Here is a 20559-nt window from a genome sequence, read left to right as displayed (position 1 = left end):
TCAGTGACCGAAGTGTTAAGTGTGCCTGAGTAACAATGGCGCACAGCTGCAGTGCTGTGCGCTACCTTGTTGAAGACTGATGTCTTCTGCCGCCGATTTTTCCGGACCTCTTCTTGCTTCTGGCTCTGTAAGGGGGCCGGCGGCGCGGCTCTGGGACCGAGCTCCGAGGCTGGGCCTGTGTTCGGTCCCTCTGGAGCTAATGGTGTCCAGTAGCCTAAGAAGCCCAAGCTACCACCACTCTTAGTCCCTCGATGCAGTGAGCCTGTTGCCAGCAGGTCTCACTGAAAATAAAAAACCTAAAACTAAACTTTCACTAAGAAGCTCAGGAGAGCCCCTAGTGTGCACCCTTCTCGGCCGGGCACAAAAATCTAACTGAGGCTTGGAGGAGGGTCATAGGGGGAGGAGCCAGTGCACACCAGGCAGTCCTAAAGCTTTACTTTTGTGCCCAGTCTCCTGCGGAGCCGCTATTCCCCATGGTCCTTACGGAGTTCCCAGCATCCACTAGGACGTCAGAGAGAGAGAGAAAAAAAAAAAAAAAAAAATATATATATATATATATATCTCTATATATATATATATATATATCTCTATATATATCTATCTCTCTCTCTCTATATATATATATATATATATATATATATATATATATATATATATATATATATATATATATATATATATATATATATATATACACACTAGGGTCTCAATCTCTGCTGATAAGGTACCTGTCCACACTGCCACAGCGCTATAAACCCATGCCGACACAATCGCCGGTCTGACTAGTGTACCAGAATGTGCACGCTATCTGCAGGATCCCTGAGAATAGCTGTTACGTCAGGGCTACCTTTTGGGCAAACGTGACACCCTAGCAGAAGATTCCCATCATATCCTGGCCCTAGTGGGAAAAGGATACTGCCTGAGAATTCTTTGTGGGAAACTGCAGTCTCTTGTCTGGAGATTCACGCTCTTTTTCTTCATGAGAGGAGGGAAATTTACCTCAGCTTTCTTCCCCTTAAACAGGTGTACCCTTGTGTCAGGGACAGATGAGTCATCAGTGATATGCAAATCATCTTTTATTACAATAATCATATATTGAATACTTTTCTGCCATTTTGGCTGTAACTTTGCATTATCGTAGTCGACACTTGAGTGTTAACCCAGTAGCAGCTGTTTATATTGATTTTTGCGCCTAATTATGTGCCCCCCCTCTCTTTTTACCCTCTTCTACCGTGTAACTGCAGGGGAGAGACCGGGGAGCTTCCTCTCAGCGGTGCTGTGGAGAAAAAACATGGCGCTGGTGAATGCTGAGGAAGAAGCCCCGCCCTATCGACGGCGGGCTTCTGTCCAGCTTTCATGTACAATTTTGGCGGGGGCTCATACATATATACAGTGCCCAACTGTATATCATGCAAACTTTTGCCAAAGAGGTCTCTAATTGCTGCCCAGGGCGCGCCCCCCCCCCCCCCCCTGCGCCCTGCACCCTTACAGTGACCGGAGTATGTGGGTGTAGTGTGGGAGCAATGGCGCACAGCTGCAGTGCTGTGCGCTACCTCGTGTGGAGACTGGAGTCTTCTGCCGCCGATTTCGAAGTCTTCTTGCTTCTTTCACCCGGCTTCTGTCTTCCGGCTCTGCGAGGGGGACGGCGGCGCGGCTCCGGGATCGGACGACAAAGGGTGAGATCCTGTGTACGATCCCTCTGAAGCTAACGGTGTCCAGTAGCCTAAGAAGCAGGACCTATCTTCAGAGAATAGGGCTGCTTCTCTCCCCTCAGTCCCACGATGCAGGGAGTCTGTTGCCAGCAGAGCTCCCTGAAAATAAAAAACCTAACAAAATACTTTCTTATAGCAAGCTCAGGAGAGCTCACTAAGTAGCACCCAGCTCGTCCGGGCACAGATTCAAACTGAGGTCTGGAGGAGGGACATAGAGGGAGGAGCCAGAGCACACCAGAATCTAAATTCTTTCTTAAAGTGCCCATATCTCCTGCGGAGCCCGTCTATCCCCATGGTCCTTACGGAGTCCCCAGCATCCACTAGGACGTTAGAGAAAGAATTGTTAGGTTTTTTTTTTCCAGGGAGCACTGCTGGCAACAGGCTCCCTGCATCGTGGGACTGAGGAGAGAGAAGCAGACCTACTTAAATGATATAGGCTCTGCTTCTTAGGCTACTGGACACCATTAGCTCCAGAGGGAGTCGGAACGCAGGTCTCACCTCGCCGTTCGTCCCGGAGCCGCGCCGCCGTCCTCCTCACAGAGCCAGAAGATAGAAGCCGGGTGAGTATACGAAGAAAGAAGACTTCAAAGGCGGCTGAAGACTTCAGATCTTCTATGAGATAACGCTGCGCGCCATTGCTCCCACACACTACACACACTGCAGGCACGGATGGGTGCAGGGCGCAGAGGGGGCGCCCTGGGCAGCAATAAACCTCTAGGACTGGCTCATAAGAATATATAGGCTGCGGTGGCAATATATTTTATAATCCCCCGCCAGTATAAATAAATTTGAGTGGGACCAAAGCCTGCCGCTGAGGGGGCGGAGCTTGATCTCACAGCACTAACCAGCGCCATTTTCTCCACAGCACACTGCAGAAGCTGGCTCCCCGGACTCTCCCCTGCTTTAAAATTAGTAATCAAAGGTAATTACTTACAATTCAGAGTTCTGGACCTGTGTGGCTACCTCCTCTCCTTAAGGTCCAGAACTCTGAATTGTAAGTAATTACCTTTGATTACTAATTTTAAAGCACTTCCCTTATTTCCATTTAATTAATGTAAACCTATACTTAATTTTTAGTTGGATATTCCCTATCCCTCTGGACTTTTTTGTTCGGTGTAATTGACTTGGTTCCAAAAGTAAGTCGCCATTATATCTTTTGATATAGGGGTATATGCAATTAGCGGCGAATTGCGGCAAATTATCGCCGTTTTTAAATTCGACACAATTCGACCGTCCAATTTCGGCAAGTGGTTGCCGAAATTCACCATATTCAATGGAAAACGGATTCAACAGTCCCGCGGGCGAAAAACGGCCGATTTGACGGATTTTGCCGCGATTTAAAAAAAAAACGGGAAAAACACGAAAAAAAATGGCGTGGGGTCCCCCCTCCAAAGCATAACCAGCCTCGGGCTCTTCGAGCTGGTCCTGGTTCTAAAAATCCGGGGGGAAATTGGACAGGGGATTCCCCGTATTTTTAAAACCAGCACCGGGCTCTGCGCCTGGTGCAAAAAAAATAAGATTTTACTCACCGGTAAATCTATTTCTCGTAGTCCGTAGTGGATGCTGGGGACTCCGTAAGGACCATGGGGAATAGACGGGCTCCGCAGGAGACTGGGCACTCTAAAGAAAGATTTAGGACTATCTGGTGTGCACTGGCTCCTCCCCCTATGACCCTCCTCCAAGCCTCAGTTAGGAACTGTGCCCGGAAGAGCTGACACAATAAGGAAGGATTTTGAATCCCGGGTAAGACTCATACCAGCCACACCAATCACACCATATAACACGTGATAGGTACCCCGGTTAACAGTATGATAACAATTGGAGCCTCTGAAGAGATGGCTCACAACAAAACCCGATTTTTGTAACAATAACTATGTACAAGTATTGCAGACAATCCGCACTTGGGATGGGCGCCCAGCATCCACTACGGACTACGAGAAATAGATTTACCGGTGAGTAAAATCTTATTTTCTCTGACGTCCTAGTGGATGCTGGGGACTCCGTAAGGACCATGGGGATTATACCAAAGCTCCCAAACGGGCGGGAGAGTGCGGATGACTCTGCAGCACCGAATGAGAGAACTCCAGGTCCTCCTCAGCCAGGGAATCAAATTTGTAGAATTTAGCAAACGTGTTTGCCCCTGACCAAGTAGCTGCTCGGCAAAGTTGTAAAGCCGAGACCCCTCGGGCAGCCGCCCAAGATGAGCCCACCTTCCTTGTGGAATGGGCTTTTATTGATTTAGGCTGCGGTAATCCTACCGCAGAATGCGCCAGCTGAATAGTGCTACAAATCCAGCGCGCCATAGACTGCTTAGAAGCAGGAGCACCCAGCTTGTTGGGTGCATACAGGATAAACAGCGAGTCAGTTTTTCTGACTCCAGCCGTCCTGGAAACATAAATTTTCAGGGCCCTGACTACGTCCAGCAACTTGGGATCCTCCAAGTCACTAGTAGCCGCAGGCACCACAATAGGTTGGTTCAAGTGAAAAGCTGAGACCACCTTTGGGAGAAACTGAGGACGAGTCCTCAATTCTGCCCTATCCATCTGGAAAATCAGATAAGGGCTTTTTTAAAGACAAAGCCGCCAATTCTGAAACCCGCCTGGCCGAAGCCAGGGCCAACAGTACGACCACTTTCCACGTGAGATATTTTAATTCCACAGTCTTAAGTGGTTCGAACCAATGTGATTTCAGGAATGCCAAAACCACATTGAGATCCCAAGGTGCCACTGGGGGCACAAAAGGAGGCTGAATATGCAGAACTCCTTTGACAAAAGTCTGAACTTCAGGCAGTGAAGCCAGTTCTTTCTGGAAGAAAATCGACAGAGCCGAAATCTGGACCTTGATGGACCCCAATTTGAGGCCCAACGTCACCCCTGCTTGCAGGAAGTGTAGGAATCGACCCAGTTGAAATTCCTCCTTCGGGGCCTTCATGGCCTCACACCAAGCAACATATTTCCGCCAAATGCGGTAATAATGTCTTGCGGTGACATCCTTCCTGGCTTTGATCAGGGTAGGGATGACTTCCTCCGGAATACCCTTTTCCTTTAGGATCCGGTGTTCAACCGCCATGCCGTCAAACGCAGCCGCGGTAAGTCTTGGAACAGACAGGGTCCCTGCTGCAGCAGGTCTTGTCTGAGCGGCAGAGGCCAAGGGTCCTCTGCCAGCCTCTCTTGAAGTTCCGGGTACCAAGCTCTTCTTGGCCAACCCGGAACCACGAGTATGGTTTTCACTCCTCGCATTCTTATTATTCTCAGTACCTTGGGTATGAGAGGTAGAGGAGGAAACACATAAACCGACTGGTACACCCACGGTGTCACTAGAGCGTCCACAGCGATCGCCTGAGGGTCCCTTGACCTGGCGCAATATCTTTTCAACTTTTTGTTGAGGCGGGACGCCATCATGTCCACCCGTGGTCATTCCCAACGGTTTACCCGCATTTGGAAAACTTCTGGAAGAAGTCCCCATTCTCCCGGGTGTAGGTCGCCCATCGGAGAATCCTTGTGGCTTCTGCCATCGCCATCCTGCTTCTTGTGCCGCCCTGTTTACATGGGCGACCGCCGTGATATCGTCTGATTGGATCAGTACCGGCTGGTTCTGAAGCAGGGGCCTTGCTTGGCATAGGGCATTGTAAATGGCCCTTAGCTCCAGAATATTTATGTGAAGCGAAATCTCCTTGGAAATTTCTTCCCTGTGTGACTGCACCCCAGCCCCGAAGGCTCGCCTCCGTGGTCACCAGGACCCAGTCCTGTATTCCGAATCTGCGGCCCTCTAGTAGATGAGCCCTCTGCAGCCACCACAGCAGCGACAACCTGTTTCTTGCCGACAGGGTTATCCGCTGTTGTATCTGTAGATGGGACCCGGACCATTTGTCCCACAGGTCCCACTGGAACGTCCTTACGTGGAACCTTCCGAATGGAATTATGCTTCGTACGAAGCTACCATTTTTTCCAGGACTCGTGTGCTTCCACTGGAAGAAACACTCTTTTCTGGTCTGTGTCCAGAATCATTCCCAGGAACAGAAGACGTGTCGTCGGGACCAGCTGTGACTTTGGAATATTGATAATCCAGTCTTGCTGTTGTAGCACTTCCCGAGAGAGTGCTACCCCCACTACCAACTGTTCTTTGGACCTCGTCCAAGTACGGGATAATAAAAACTTCCTTCTTGCGAAGGAGTACCATCATTTCGGCCATTACCTTGGTAAAGACCTTCGGTGCCGTGGACAACTCCAACGGCAGCGTCTGGAACTGATAGTGACAGTCCTGTACCACACATCTGAGGTACTCCTGGTGAGGAGGGTAAATGGGGACATGCAGGTACGCATCCTTGATGTCCAGGGAGACCCTGTAATCCCCCTCGTCCAGGCTCGTAATAACCGCCCTGAGCGATTCCATCTTGAACTTGAATCTTCTGATATAAAAGTTCAAGTATTTTAATTTTAAGATGGGTCTCACCGAACCGTTCTGTTTCGGTACCACAACCATTGTGGAATAGTAACCCCTTCCTTGCTGAAGGAGGGGCACCTTGACAAATCACTTGTTGTGATTATAGTGTTGAATAGCCACCAACACCGCCTCCCTGGCAGAGGGAGGTGCCGGTAAGGCAGATTTTAGGAAACGGCGGTGGGAAGAACGTCTCGAACTCCAGCCTGTACCCCTGAGATACTACTTGAAGGACCCAGGGATCCATGTGAGAGAGCACACTGGGCGCTGAAATTTCTGAGACGGGCCCCCACCGTACCCGGGTCCGCCTGAGCAGCCCCAGCGTCATGCTGTGGACTTACCGGACGCAGGGAGGACTTCTGCTCTTGGGAACTAGCTGTGTGCTGCAGCTTTTTCCTCTACCTTTGCCTCTCGGCAGAAAGGATGAGCCTCTAGCCCTCTTGCTTTTCTGGGGCCGAAAGGACTGTACTTGATGATACGGTGCTTTCTTTTGTTGTGGGGTAGCCTGTGGCAAAAAAGTCGATTTCCCAGCAGTAGCTGTGGAAACGAGGTCTGAAAGACCATCCCCAAACAGTTTTACACCCTTATAGGGCAAAACTTCCATGTGCCGATTCGAGTCGGCATCGCCTGACCATTGCCGAGTCCATAACCCCCGTCTGGCGGCAATGGACCTAGCGCTTATTTTTGATGCCAGCCGGCAAATATCCCTCTGTGCATCACGCATGTATAAGACCACGTCTTTTATATGCTCTATTGTCAGCAAAATATTGTCCCTATCCATAGTAATTTTCCGACAGGGAATCTGACCACGCAGCGGGAGCACTGCACATCCATGCCGAAGCAATGGCTGGTCGCAATATAATGCCCGAGTGTGTGACTATATCTTTCAGGGTAACCCCCTGCTTTTTATCAGCAGGTTCCTTCAGGGCGGCCGTATCCGGAGACGGTAGTGCCACCTTTTCTGATAAGCGTGTAAGCGCTGTATCTACCCTATGGGGTGTTTCCCAACGTGACCTATCCTCTGGCGGGAAGGGTACGCTTCCAATTACCGTTTAGAAATTATCAATTTCTTACCGGGGGAAGACCACGCTTCCTCACACACCTCATTTAATTTCTCAGATGCAGGAAAAAATAAGATTTTACTCACCGGTAAATCTATTTCTCGTAGTCCGTAGTGGATGCTGGGAACTCCGTAAGGACCATGGGGAATAGCGGCTCCGCAGGAGACTGGGCACAACTAAAGAAAGCTTTAGGTCACCTGGTGTGCACTGGCTCCTCCCACTATGACCCTCCTCCAAGCCTCAGTTAGAACACTGTGCCCGGACGAGCTGACATAATAAGGAAGGATTTAGAATCCCGGGTAAGACTCATACCAGCCACACCAATCACACCGTATAACTCGTGATACTATACCCAGTTAACAGTATGAATATAACTGAGCCTCTCAACAGATGGCTCAACAATAACCCTTTAGTTAGGCAATAACTATATACAAGTATTGCAGACAATCCGCACTTGGGATGGGCGCCCAGCATCCACTACGGACTACGAGAAATAGATTTACCGGTGAGTAAAATCTTATTTTCTCTGACGTCCTAGTGGATGCTGGGAACTCCGTAAGGACCATGGGGATTATACCAAAGCTCCCAAACGGGCGGGAGAGTGCGGATGACTCTGCAGCACCGAATGAGCAAACTCTAGGTCCTCCTCAGCCCGGGTATCAAACTTGTAGACTCTTGCAAGAGTGTTTGAACCCGACCAAGTAACAGCTCGGCAAATTTGTAAAGCCGAGACCCCTCGGGCAGCTGCCCAAGATGAGCCCACCTTCCTTGTGGAATGGGCTTTTACAGATTTTGGCTGCGGTAGTCCAGCCGCAGAATGCGCCAGCTGAATTGTGCTACAAATCCAGCGAGCAATAGTCTGCTTAGAAGCAGGAGCACCCAGTTTGCTGGGTGCATACAGGATAAACAGCGAGTCAGTTCTCCTGACTCTAGCCGTCCTGGAAACATAATTTTTCAAGGGCCTGACTACGTCCAGTAACTTGGAATCCTCCAAGTCCCTAGTAGCCGCAGGCACTACCATAGTTGGTTCAAGTGAAAAGCTGATAACACCTTAGGGAGAAACTGGGGACGAGTCCTCAATTCTGCCCTATCCATATGGAAAATCAGATAAGGACTTTTATATGACAAAGCCGCCAATTCTGATACACGCCTGGCCGAAGCCAAGGCCAATAACATGACCACTTTCCGCGTGAGATATTTTAGATCCACGGTTTTTAGTGGCTCACACCAATGTGATTTTAAAAAACTCAACACCACGTTGAGAACCCAAGGTGCCACTGGAGGCACAACCGGGGGCTGAATATGCAGCACTCCTTTTACAATGTCTGAACTTCAGGTACTGAAGCTAGTTCTTTTTGGAAGAAAATCGACAGAGCCGAGATCTGTACCTTAATGGAGCCTAATTTTAGGCCCATAGACACTCCTGCTTGTAGGAAATGCAGAAATCGACTTAGTTGAAATTCCTCTGTTGGGGCCTTTTTGGCCTCACACCAAGCAACATATTTTTGCCATATGCGGTGATAATGTTTTGCAGTTACATCTTTCCTGGCTTGAATCAGCGTAGGAATGACTTCCTCCGGAATGCCCTTTTCCTTTAGGATCCGGCGTTCAACCGCCATGCCGTCAAAACGTAGCCGCGGTAAGTCTTGGAACAGACAGGGCCCCTGCTGCCGCAGGTCCTGTCTGAGCGGCAGAGGCCATGGGTCCTCTGATATAATTTCTTGAAGTTCTGGGTACCAAGCTCTTCTTGGCCAATCCGGAACCACGAGTATCGTTCTTACTCCTCGCCTTCCTATTATTCTCAGTACCTTTTGTATGAGAGGCAGAGGGAGGAACACATAAACCGACTGGTACACCCACGGTGTTACCAGAGCGTCCACAGCTATCGCCTGAGGGTCCTTTGACCTGGCGCAATATCTTTTATAGCTTTTTGTTGAGGCGGGACGCCATCATGTCCACCTGTGGCCTTTCCCAATGGTGTACAATCCTTTGGAAGACTTCTGGATGAAATCCCCACTCTCCCGGGTGGAGGTCGTGTCCGCTGAGAAGATCTGCTTCCCAGTCGTCCACTCCGGGAATGAACACTGCTGACAGTGTTAACACATGATTTTCCGCCCATCGGAGAATCCTTGTGGCTTCTGCCATCGCCATCCTGCTTCTTGTGCCGCCCCGTTGGTTTACATGGGCGACTGCCGTGATGTTGTCTGATTGGATCAGTACCGGCTGGTTTTGAAGCAGAGGCCTTGCCTGACTCAGGGCATTGTAAATGGCCCTCCGTTCCAGAATATTTATGTGTAGGGAAGTCACTTGACTTGACCAAAGTCCCTGGAAGTTTTTTCCCTGTGTGACTGCCCCCCAGCCTCAAAGGCTGACATCCATGGTCACTAGGACCTAGTCCTGTATGCTGAACCTGCGGCCCTCTTGCATGGAACCTGCCGAATGGGATTGCTTCGTAGGAAGCTACCATTTTTTTTCCCAGGACTCGCGTGCAATGATGCACCAATACCTATTTTTGCTTCAGGAGGTCTCTGACTAGAGATGACAGTTCCTTGGCTTTCTCCTCCGGGAGAAACACTTATTTCTGTTCTGTGTCCAGAACCATCCCCAGGAACAGTAGACGTGTCGTAGGAACCAGCTGTGACTTTGGACTGTTTAGAATCCAACCGTGCTGTTGTAGCACTTTCCAAAATAGTGCTACCCCGACTAGCAACTGCTCCTTGGACCTTGCCCTTATAAGGATATTGTCCAAGTACGGGATAATTAAAACTCCCTTTTTTTTGAAGGAGTATCATCATTTTGGCCATTACCTTGGTAAACACCCTCGGTGCCATGTACAGTCCAAACGGCAGTGTCTGGACTTGGTAATGGTAATCCTGTACCACAAATCTGAGGTACTCCTGGCGAGGATGGTAAATGGGGACATGCAGGTAAGCATCCTTGATGTCCCGGGATCCCATGTAATCCCCCTCGTCCAGGCTTGCAATAACCGCCCTGAGCGATTCCATCTTGAACTTGAATTTTTTTATGTATGTGTTCAAGGATTTTAAATATAAAATGGGTCACACCGAACCATGCGGTTTCGGTACCCCAAACCGTGTGGAATAGTAACCCCGTCCTTGTTGAAGTAGTGGCACCTTGAGTATTACCTGCTGGGAATACAGCTTATTAATTGCCTCTAGCGCAGCCTCCCTGCCTGAGGGAGTTGTCGGCAAGGCATATTTGAGGAAACGGCGGGGGGGAGACATCTCGAATTACAGCTTGTACCCCTGAAATACTACTTGAATGAAACAGGGAACCACCTGTGAGTGAGCCCACTGATCGCTGAAATTTTTGAGACGGCCCCCCACCGTACCTGGCTACACCTGTGGAGCCCCCGCGTCATGCTGTGGACTCAGAGGAAGCGAGAGAAGAAGTTTGATTCTGGGAACAGGCTGACTGGTGCAGCTTTTTCCCTCTCCCCATGTCTCTGTACAGAAAAGAAGCGCCTTTGACCCGCTTGCTTTTCTGAAGCCGAAAGGACTGTACCTGATAATACAGTGCTTTCTTAGTCTGTGAGGAAACCTGAGGTAATGGATACGAGGTCCCAGAGACCATCCCCAAATAATTCCTCACCCTTATAAGGCAGAGTTCCTGACAGAATGGTCATTACATTCATTTTGGATGCCAGCCGGCAAAATATCCCTCTGTGCATCCCTCATATATAAGACGACGTCTTTAATATGTTCTCATGTGTGACAGGGTCACCGACCACGCTGCAGCAGCACGATCTGCAGGTCTCAGTCTAGTACCTGAGTGTGTAAATACAGACTTCAGGATAGCCTCCTGCTTTTTATCAACAGGTACCGTCAAAGTGGCCGTTCCTAAAACGGCAGTGCCACCCTTTTTTGACAACCGTGTGAGCGCCTTATCCACCCTAGGGGATAGCTCCCAGCGTAACTTATCCTCTGGCGGGAAAGGGTACGCCATCAGTAACTTTTTAGAAATTACCAGTTTCTTATCGGGGGGAACCCACGCTTTTCACACACTTCATTCATTCATCTGATGGGGGAACAAAACACTGCCTGCTTTTTCTCCCCAAACATAAAACCCTTTTTTAGTGGTACTTGGGTTAATGTCAGAAATGTGTAACACATTTTTTATTGCCGGGATTAAGTCACGGATGTTCCTAGTGGATTGTGTATATGTCTCAACCTTGTCGACACTGGAGTCAGACTCCGTGTCGACATCTGTGTCTGCCATCTGAGTGAGCGGGCGTTTTTTGAGCCCCTGATGGCCTTTGAGACGCCTGGGCAGGCGCGGACTGAGAAGCCGGCTGTCCCACAGCTGTTACGTCATCCACCCTTTTATGTAAGGATTTGACACTGTCGGTTAATACCTTTCACCTAACCATCCACTCTGGTGTCGGCCCCACAGGGGGCGACATCACATTTATCGGCATCTGCTCCGTCACCATATAAGCCTCCTCATTAAACATGTCGACACAGCTGTACCGACACACCGCACACACACAGGGAATGCTCTGACTGAGGAAAGGACCCCACAAAGCCCTTTGGGGAGACAGAGAGAGAGTATGCCAGCACACACCAGAGCGCTATATAATGTGGGGATTAACACTATAACTGAGTGAAATTTCCCCAATAGCTGCTTGTATATATAATATTGCGCCTAAATTTAGTGCCCCCCCTCTCTTTTTAACCCTTTGAGCCTGAAAACTACAGGGGAGAGCCTGGGGAGCTTTCTTCCAGCTGCACTGTGAAGAGAAAATGGCGCCAGTGTGTCTGAGGGAGATAGCTCCGCCCCTTTTTCGCTGACTTTTCTTCCGCTTTTTTCTGGATTCTGGCAGGGGTATTTACCACATATATAGCCTCTGGGGCTATATATTGTGGTATTTTTGCCAGCCAAGGTGTTAATATTGCTGCTTAGGGCGCCCCCCCCCCAGCGCCCTGCACCCTCAGTGACCGGAGTGTGAGGTGTACATGAGGAGCAATGGCGCACAGCTGCAGTGCTGTGCGCTACCTTGGTGAAGACTGATGTCTTCTGCCGCCGATTTTCCGGACCTCTTCTTGCTTCTGGCTCTGTAAGGGGGACGGCGGCGCGGCTCCGGGACCGAACACCAAGGACTGGGCCTGCGGTCGATCCCTCTGGAGCTAATGGTGTCCAGTAGCCTAAGAAGCCCAATCCGGCTGCAAGCAGGCGAGTTCGCTTCTTCTCCCCTTAGTCCCTCGCTGCAGTGAGCCTGTTGCCAGCAGGTCTCACTGAAAATAAAAAACCTAAATCTATACTTTCTTTCTAAGGGCTCAGGAGAGCCCCTAGTGTGCATCCAACCTCGGCCGGGCACAAAATCTAACTGAGGCTTGGAGGAGGGTCATAGTGGGAGGAGCCAGTGCACACCAGGTGACCTAAAGCTTTCTTTAGTTGTGCCCAGTCTCCTGCGGAGCCGCTATTCCCCATGGTCCTTACGGAGTTCCCAGCATCCACTAGGACGTCAGAGAAACTACTGGTAGTTTTCTCTCACCAAACATAATACCCTTTTATGTGGTACCTGGGGTATTATCATAAATGTGTAATACATTTTTCATTGCCTCAATCATGTAACGGGTGGACCTATTTGGAGGGTACACTAGTCTCATCGTCGTCGACACTGGAGTCGGTATCCGTGTCGACATCTGTTTCTGCCATCTGAGGTAGCGGGCGTTTTTAGAGCCCCCCATGACATTTGAGACGCTGGAACAGGCACAAGCTGAGTAGCCGGCTGTTCTGTGTCGTCGACCTTTTGTGTAAGGAGTTGACACTTTCACGTAATCCTTCCATAAGTCCAACCACACCGGTGTCGATCCCGCAGGGGGTGACATCACATTTACAGGCATTTGTTCCGCCTCCACATCATTATCCTCCTCATACATGTCGACACAGCCGTACCGACACACAGCACACACACAGGGAATGCTCTGACAGAGGACAGGACCCCACAAAGCCCTTTGGGGAGACAGAGGGAGAGTATGCCAGCACACACCAGGGCGCTATATATCACAGGGATATCACATATAAGAGTGTTTTCCCTTATAGCTGCCTATATATATTGTATACTGCGCCTAAATTGTGCCCCCCCCCCCCTCTCTTTTTAACCCTTTCTGTAGTATTTACTGCAGGGGAGAGCCAGGGAGCTTCCCTCCAACGGAGCTGTGAGGGAAAAATGGCGCCAGTGTGCTGAAGGAGATAGCTCCGCCCCTTTTTCGCGGACTTTCTCCAGCATTTTTATGGATTCTGGCAGGGGTTAAAAAGCACCTATATAGCCTCTGGGGCTATATATGGTGCCAGTTTGCCAGCCAAGGTGTCAGTATTGCTGCTCAGGGCGCCCCCCCCCCCCCAGCGCCCTGCACCCATCAGTGACCGAAGTGTGTGGTGTGCATGAGGAGCAATGGCGCACAGCTGCAGTGCTGTGCGCTACCTTGGAGAAGACAGAAGTCTTCAGCCGCCGATTTTCCGGACCACCTTCTTGCTTCTGGCTCTGTAAGGGGGACGGCGGCGCGGCTCCGGGAACGGACGACGAGGTCGGGTCCTGTGTTCGATCCCTCTGGAGCTAATGGTGTCCAGTAGCCTAAGAAGCCCAAGCTACCACCACTTAGGTAGGTTCGCTTCTTCTCCCCTTAGTCCCTCGATGCAGTGAGCCTGTTGCCAGCAGGTCTCACTGAAAATAATAAACCTAACAAACACTTTCTTCCTAGGAGCTCAGGAGAGCCCCTAGTGTGCATCCAGCTCAGCCGGGCACAGAAATCTAACTGAGGCTTGGAGGAGGGTCATAGGGGGAGGAGCCAGTGCACACCAGATAGACCTAAATCTTTCTTTAGAGTGCCCAGTCTCCTGCGGAGCCCGTCTATTCCCCATGGTCCTTACGGAGTCCCCAGCATCCACTAGGACGTCAGAGAAAACGGGGGACAAAAAGAGTAGGGGTCCCCCGTATTTTTTACACCAGCATCGGGCTCCACTAGCTGGACAGATAATGCCACAGCCGGGGGTCACTTTTATACAGTGCCTTGCGGCCGTGGCATTAAATATCCAACTAGTCACCCCTGGCCGGGGTACCCTGGGGGAGTGGGGACCCCTTCAATCAAGGGGTCCCCCCCCCCTTAGCCACCCAAGGGCCAGGGGTGAAGCCCGAGGCTGTCCCCCCCCATTAAAGGGCTGCGGATGGGGGGCCGATAGCCTTGTCAAAATTGAAAGAATACAGTTTTTTTCAGTAGTACTACAAGTCCCAGCAAGCCTCCCCCGCAAGCTGGTACTTGGAGAACCACAAGTACCAGTATGCGGGAGAAAAACGGGCCCGCTGGTACCTGTAGTACTACAGGGAAAAAAATACCCAAATAAAAACAGGAGACACACACCGTGACAAGTACAACTTTATTACACACTGCCGACACACACATACTTACCTATGTTGACACGCCGACTGCCACGTCTCGACTCCGACGATCCGGGGTACCTATGAAAAAAAAAAACACTCACCTGATCCAGTGTCCAGAGATAAATCCACGTCCAGAGATAAAATCCTCGTACTTGGCAAAAAAAAAAAAACACGAACACCCGACCATTGGACTGAAAGGGGTCCCATGTTGACACATGAAACCCCTTTCCCCGAATGCCGGGACCCCACGTGACTGCTGTCACTGAGGTCCCTTCAGCCAATCAGGAAGTGCCACGTCGTAGCGCTCACCTGATTGGCTGTGCGCGTCTGAGCTCAGACAGCGCATCGCACAGCTTCCTCCATTACTTTCAATGGTGGGAACTTTGCCGTCAGCGGCGGGGTTACCCGCGGTCAGCCGCTGACCACGGGTGACCCCACCACTAACCGCAAAGTTCCCACCATTGAATATAATGGAGAGGCTTTGCGATGCGCTGTCTGACAGCTCAGACGCGCACAGAGCCAATCAGCAGAGTGCAAGGACGTTGCACTCGCTGATTGGCTGAAGAGACACTTCTGTGACAGCTGTCACGGGGGTGTCTGCATTCGTGGAAAGGGGTCTCATGTGTCAACATGGGACCCCTTTCAGTCCGCTGGTCGGGTGTTCATTTTGTTGTTTTGACAAGTACGAGGATTTATCTCTGGACCCTGGATCAGGTGAGTATAATTATCTTTTATTTTCAGGTACCCGTGGATTCTACATGGAGAAGAGGACCGACTGCTTCGTGTCAACATAGGTAAGTATGTGTGTGTCGGCAGGTGTGCAATAAAGTTTTACTATCAAGGTGTGTCTCCTGTTTTTATTTGGGTATTTTTTCCCCAGTAGTACTACAGGTACCAGCGGGCCCGTTTTTCTCCCGCATGCTGGTACTTGTGGTTCTCCAAGTACCAGCTTGCGGGGGAGGCTTGCTGGGACTTGTAGTACTACTGGGGAAAACCATATTCATGTCATTTTCTCAAGGCTATCAGCCCCCCATCCGCAGCCCATGGATGGGGGGGGGACACAGCCTCGGGCTTCACCCCTGGCCCCTGGGTGGCTGGGGGGGGGGACCCCTTGATTGAAGGGGTCCCCACTCCCCCAGGGTACCCCGGCCAGGGGTGACTAGTTGGATATTTAATGCCACGGCCGCAGGGCACTGTATAAAAGTGACCCCGGCTGTGGCATTATCTGTCCAGCTAGTGGAGCCCGATGCTGGTGTATAAAATACGGGGGACCCCTACTTTTTGTCCCCCGTATTTTGTGCACCAGGCGCAGAGCCCGGTGCTGGTTTTAAAAATACGGGGGATCCCCTGTCCATTTTCCCCCCGGATTTTTAGAACCAGGACCGGCTCGAAGAGCCCGAGGCTGGTTATGCTTTGGAGTGGGGACCCCACGGCATTTTTTTCTGGGATTCCAAATCCCTTGATGTAGTCAGGGCCTTAAAAATTTACGTAGCCAGTACGGCTCGAATTAGAAAAACAGAAGCTCTGTTTGTCCTATATGCAGCCAACAAGGTTGGCGCTCCTGCTTCTAAGCAGACTATTGCTCGCTGGATCTGCAACACGATTCAGCAGGCTCATTCTACGGCTGGATTGCCGGTAGCAAATTCAGTAAAGGCCCATTCCACTAGGAAGGTGGGCTCTTCTTGGGTGGCTGCCCGAGGCGTCTCGGCTTTACAGCTTTGACGAGCAGCTACTTGGTCGGGTTCAAACACTTTTACTAAATTCTACTAGTTTGATACCCTGGCTGATGAGGACCTCATGTTTGCTCAATCGGTGCTGCAGAGTCATCCGCACTCTCCCGCCCGGTCTGGAGCTTTGGTATAATCCCCATGCATCCTCTAGGACGTAAGAGAAAATAAGATTTTAAACCTACCGGTAAATTTTTTTCTCCTAGTCCGTAGAGGATGCTGGGCGCCCGTCCCAGTGCGGACTAAATTCTGCAAGACTTGTATATAGTTTTTGCTTACATAAGGGTTATGTTACAGTTTTGATCAGTCTCGGGCTGATGCTGTTTTGTTTCATACTGTTAACAGGTTAGTATATTCCATGTTATATGGTGTGGGCTGGTATGAATCTTGCCCTTAGATTAACAAAATCCTTTCCTCGTACTGTCCGTCTCCTCTGGGCAGTTTTTCTAACTGAGGTCTGGAGGAGGGGCATAGAGGGAGGAGCCAGTGCACACCCATTCTAAAGTTCTTTATAGTGCCCATGTCTCCTGCGGAGCCCGTCTATACCCCATGGTCCTTACGGAGTCCCCAGCATCCTCTACAGACTAGGAGAAAAAGATTTACCGGTAGGTTTAAAATCTTATTTTTGTTGGCATCGTTTTCTTCGTCAAAGCACATGGAACCTCAGTTAGGGTATTGCTTCGCTCACCAAGTTTCAGGCAGGTTACTACTCCCAATCGTAGTCCATGTGGATGGTAAAGTAAGAAAATTTTTATAAAAATGTGGGGGGGAAAAAACCCTCCAAAAAAGCCATGTCGACCATATATATGTCAACAATGTGAACCTGTCGACCATAAGCACGGTCAGCATTCTACATGTTTACCATCAGTGGTCGACCTATAGTCCAGATACTGTGTAATGGAATGGCCACATGTGTGGTAAAAACTATTTTCTTACTCTCTCTCTTTCGATGTTCTAATTCAAATCCTCCACCCCACACTAAAGGTGCTCCATGAGGAACATTGCCTAGTGTGTCCCCCTCCCGACCCGACTGGCGTGGGCATACACATTGTGCAATGTCGCACAGTGACGGCATGCTGTGGCCAGGCCGTGCATGCAGCTTTGGACAAGGAGTCCAAATTGAACTGCATGCGTGGCCGACACAGAGGGTCGTTAACGACCTGCAGGGTTCTGCATCAGCCGTCATCAGCAGCATATGGGCAATATGGTAAACGATTTCACTCAGGAGGGTAAAAATGTGCAATATTGTTTTTTATATCGCCTAGGGTGTACAGGCCTTTACTGATTATTTTCTCAAACGATCCAGCATTTGAGAACTTTACAAACTCTCTTCCTGCATTTAATAAATCCTTTCCAACCATCACCGTTCCACTCTGTCCTTTGGGGGAATTCAATTGTTTTGGGCATCTAATACTCTCATCTAAACGGGACTTTTTAGACGCCCAAACAATTGCGATGCACATTACGCATGTCGCGCCCAAATAGACCGGGTTTAGCTGTCTAAAACGGCAAAACCTGTGTTAACTCCTGCAAAGTGCAGAGTGCGCGCACATTTGTTTCTCGCACCTCATGTGGCTGCTGGGCGCCTGAACGGGGTTACAACTGAATTGCTGTCATCGGACGATATCTCGTGGCAGCCGGGAATAAAACTGAACCGGCCCCAAAGAAAGATGATGCCTAAATTAGGGATTCTCCCTAATTAGCAATATCTTCAGCCTGTGACAGCAATTAGAAGGGAGAGGCATCAACTATTTCAGGAAGACAGCGGCGTCCCATGTTATCACCATCTCATGATGGTGATAGCAGATGCAGGAAAAACAATTATTTGCTAATAAAAGTATTTTTTCTTGTTTAAACTATTTGGATTCCCCCCCCCCCCCCCCCCCATCTTTAAAATGTACCAGGTGCGCTGCGCTGTGTAACCAGACCAGCACTACAGTAAATCAGTGCTTACAGTAAAAACAAACATTTATTTAATTTCAAGATTACAAAGCACAGAAGACTATTTTTCAATTGCAGTTAAAATAAGTCATTTTGGCAGCTGACAAATAGAACACACAGACACCAGATGCACTTCAATATTGGAGCAGTAAATCCACTAACCAAAAGTATTAGTAAAGTGTGTGCGGAAGGGACCCAGAATGCCAAGCAGGTCTTTATTGTTTTTCCATTTATTTGGCTTTTAGTGGAAATACCCAAAAAGTACCTAATAAGGAATAATGAACTGTGCAGGTATAAAGTTTTGTTGCATATGCTGACAAGTATAAAACACCGTTACAGGTAACTTTTGATGATAAAAAGTGGAATAACTCAAATAAATTGATGATGCAATCATGGGACAAAATGAGTCATTAAGCCCAAGGCACATATATACACACCACAATCCATTAACAGTAATATGTTGTCACCAGTATAACACATTGAAGAACTCATTCACTCACATTCAAAGACACAGAATGAACGCTCTTCTACAGACAGAAACATATGGCAAAACAGATACTCTGGATGACAACACCAGGTCATTGGCAGGGTGACTGCAGCTGTCACTTATTTTATACTCCAGCATGAGTAGTCTGTGACTTTCCATCTTTAGATAAGAGACCAGAACAGATATACATAACCTCTGTGCTCCAGGACAGATGTGCAAATAGCAGTCAATGTGCATGTGCACACTACACTCCACAGGCTGCACTGTATACTGTATATAGGACAGGTAAAGGAACTGTTCACTTCGAAAAGTTCCAAAAGACACTACTTTTCTACTGAGCAGGTGCCACCAGGCACATGACAGGCATTCCCTATTGGCAGAGCCTGGAGTACAACATTCCCAACACATCATGTTTTCTGACATTAAAATATTAATTTTTTTTGCATTGTAATTACTTCTTTGCAATAGATGTCCAATTATACAAGCTTAAAAAAAACAAAAAATCAAATAAGAACTGGAACCACAGCGCAGAAAATTGGTAAATTATTGTGCAATTTGTCAATATTGAACAGTAGGAACATTTCCAGGGACAAATATTTAATACCTGGCACTGTGTGCGACCATAAAGGGCAGCAGCTGTCACTCACAACTATATACACACACACACACACACACATAAAACCACAGAGCTTGCCATATGGCACCAGCGCTTGGCATGAGGGGGCACACAGCAGCATCCCCGGTATGTCACATACATGTCCCAGGTCAGGCACCGGAGCAGCAAGGGACGGCGGGGGACACCGGGGTACGCGCTGCCACTGCCCGCCAGCCCGCACGCTGCTTGCCCATGGGCAGTAACGTAACGCCAGATACGGCGGCGCAGCAGCGTCCCGGTCCCCCCACCCGTCCGTACACAGCAGCGGTAACCTAACCAGCCGCCCTGTGCACCTGCTCCGTGCGCTCTCCCCGGAAGCCACTGCCACCGCTCCCCCGCTCTCGGCTGACAGAGCTCCTACCTGGCCCGTCAACGTGATTCATTTCCCAGCTTTTCTGCGAATCCACTCGATTCCGATTCCTCAGCGATCCCCTCGCCGCCATCTTGGCTCTAGGTTTTGAAATTAGCCCCGCCCCCTCCGATGACGTCACACCCACTCTGCAGCGGACTATAGATACCCCGGAGTCCGGGACCAGCGATCCACCTTTCGCGCCTGCGTTTCGCGCCTGCGCACTGGAGCCCATACTGATCTATTATGGACTAAGTGAGAGCTGCCGGGGTGTGTGGGGTCGCGCTGCACATTCCCAGTACACTATACTGTACTAGGCAGCAGTTTATGTACGAAACTGTTTTGACTATCGTGACAGTGACACTATAGAATCGAGTTGCTGGTGTCTACCATGAGAGGAGTGTGCTGCCCTTTATTCAAGGACATAAGGTGTTCGGAACAGTTCACATCATGTGGTTTCCACCTTCAGCACTTCACTGATGTCACAACAATGGGTGCTAAAGTACAATGGGGTTTCACCCCTTATTTAAGGGGCAGATGTATAAAAAATCCTGAAGAGGACAACTTTGCGGAAAGGGAGCCGAGGATCTTCAACATTCCGGGGATCGATCTTAACAGGGGCAGTTGAATATGATATAATGACGCAAGCCATGAACTATGACACTACATTTTATTTGCATCAAAGCCGTAACTACGTGTGTGCCAGGTGTGTCTGGCACACAGCGCAGTCGCCCTGAGGGCGCAACTGTCCCCCATCCATGGCCTAAAGTCAGCAGCATTGTAAT

The 20559-nt window shown here is 49.5% G+C and overlaps 1 protein-coding gene across 2 annotated transcripts in view; it reads right to left on the bottom strand.

Moving 5' to 3' along the window:
• The window catches only part of ATL2 (atlastin GTPase 2), a 307993-nt gene extending 288074 nt beyond the window's left edge, over positions 1–19919 (bottom strand). The window contains exon 1 of one of the 2 annotated variants that reach the window (XM_063918108.1): positions 19787–19919. In XM_063918108.1, coding sequence (XP_063774178.1) covers positions 19787–19868 — 82 coding nt within the window. In that variant the 5' untranslated portion in view covers positions 19869–19919. The remainder of the gene's footprint in view (positions 1–19786) is intronic. The other variant, XM_063918109.1, reaches the window with a different exon arrangement.
• Between the last annotated feature and the right edge of the window lie 640 nt (positions 19920–20559).

This window comes from Pseudophryne corroboree, chromosome 4 (genome assembly GCF_028390025.1).
Source record: "Pseudophryne corroboree isolate aPseCor3 chromosome 4, aPseCor3.hap2, whole genome shotgun sequence".
NCBI lineage: Eukaryota > Metazoa > Chordata > Amphibia > Anura > Myobatrachidae > Pseudophryne > Pseudophryne corroboree.
Note: the sequence above shows the minus strand (reverse complement) of the source record. Positions and strands in the feature narration are given on the sequence as shown.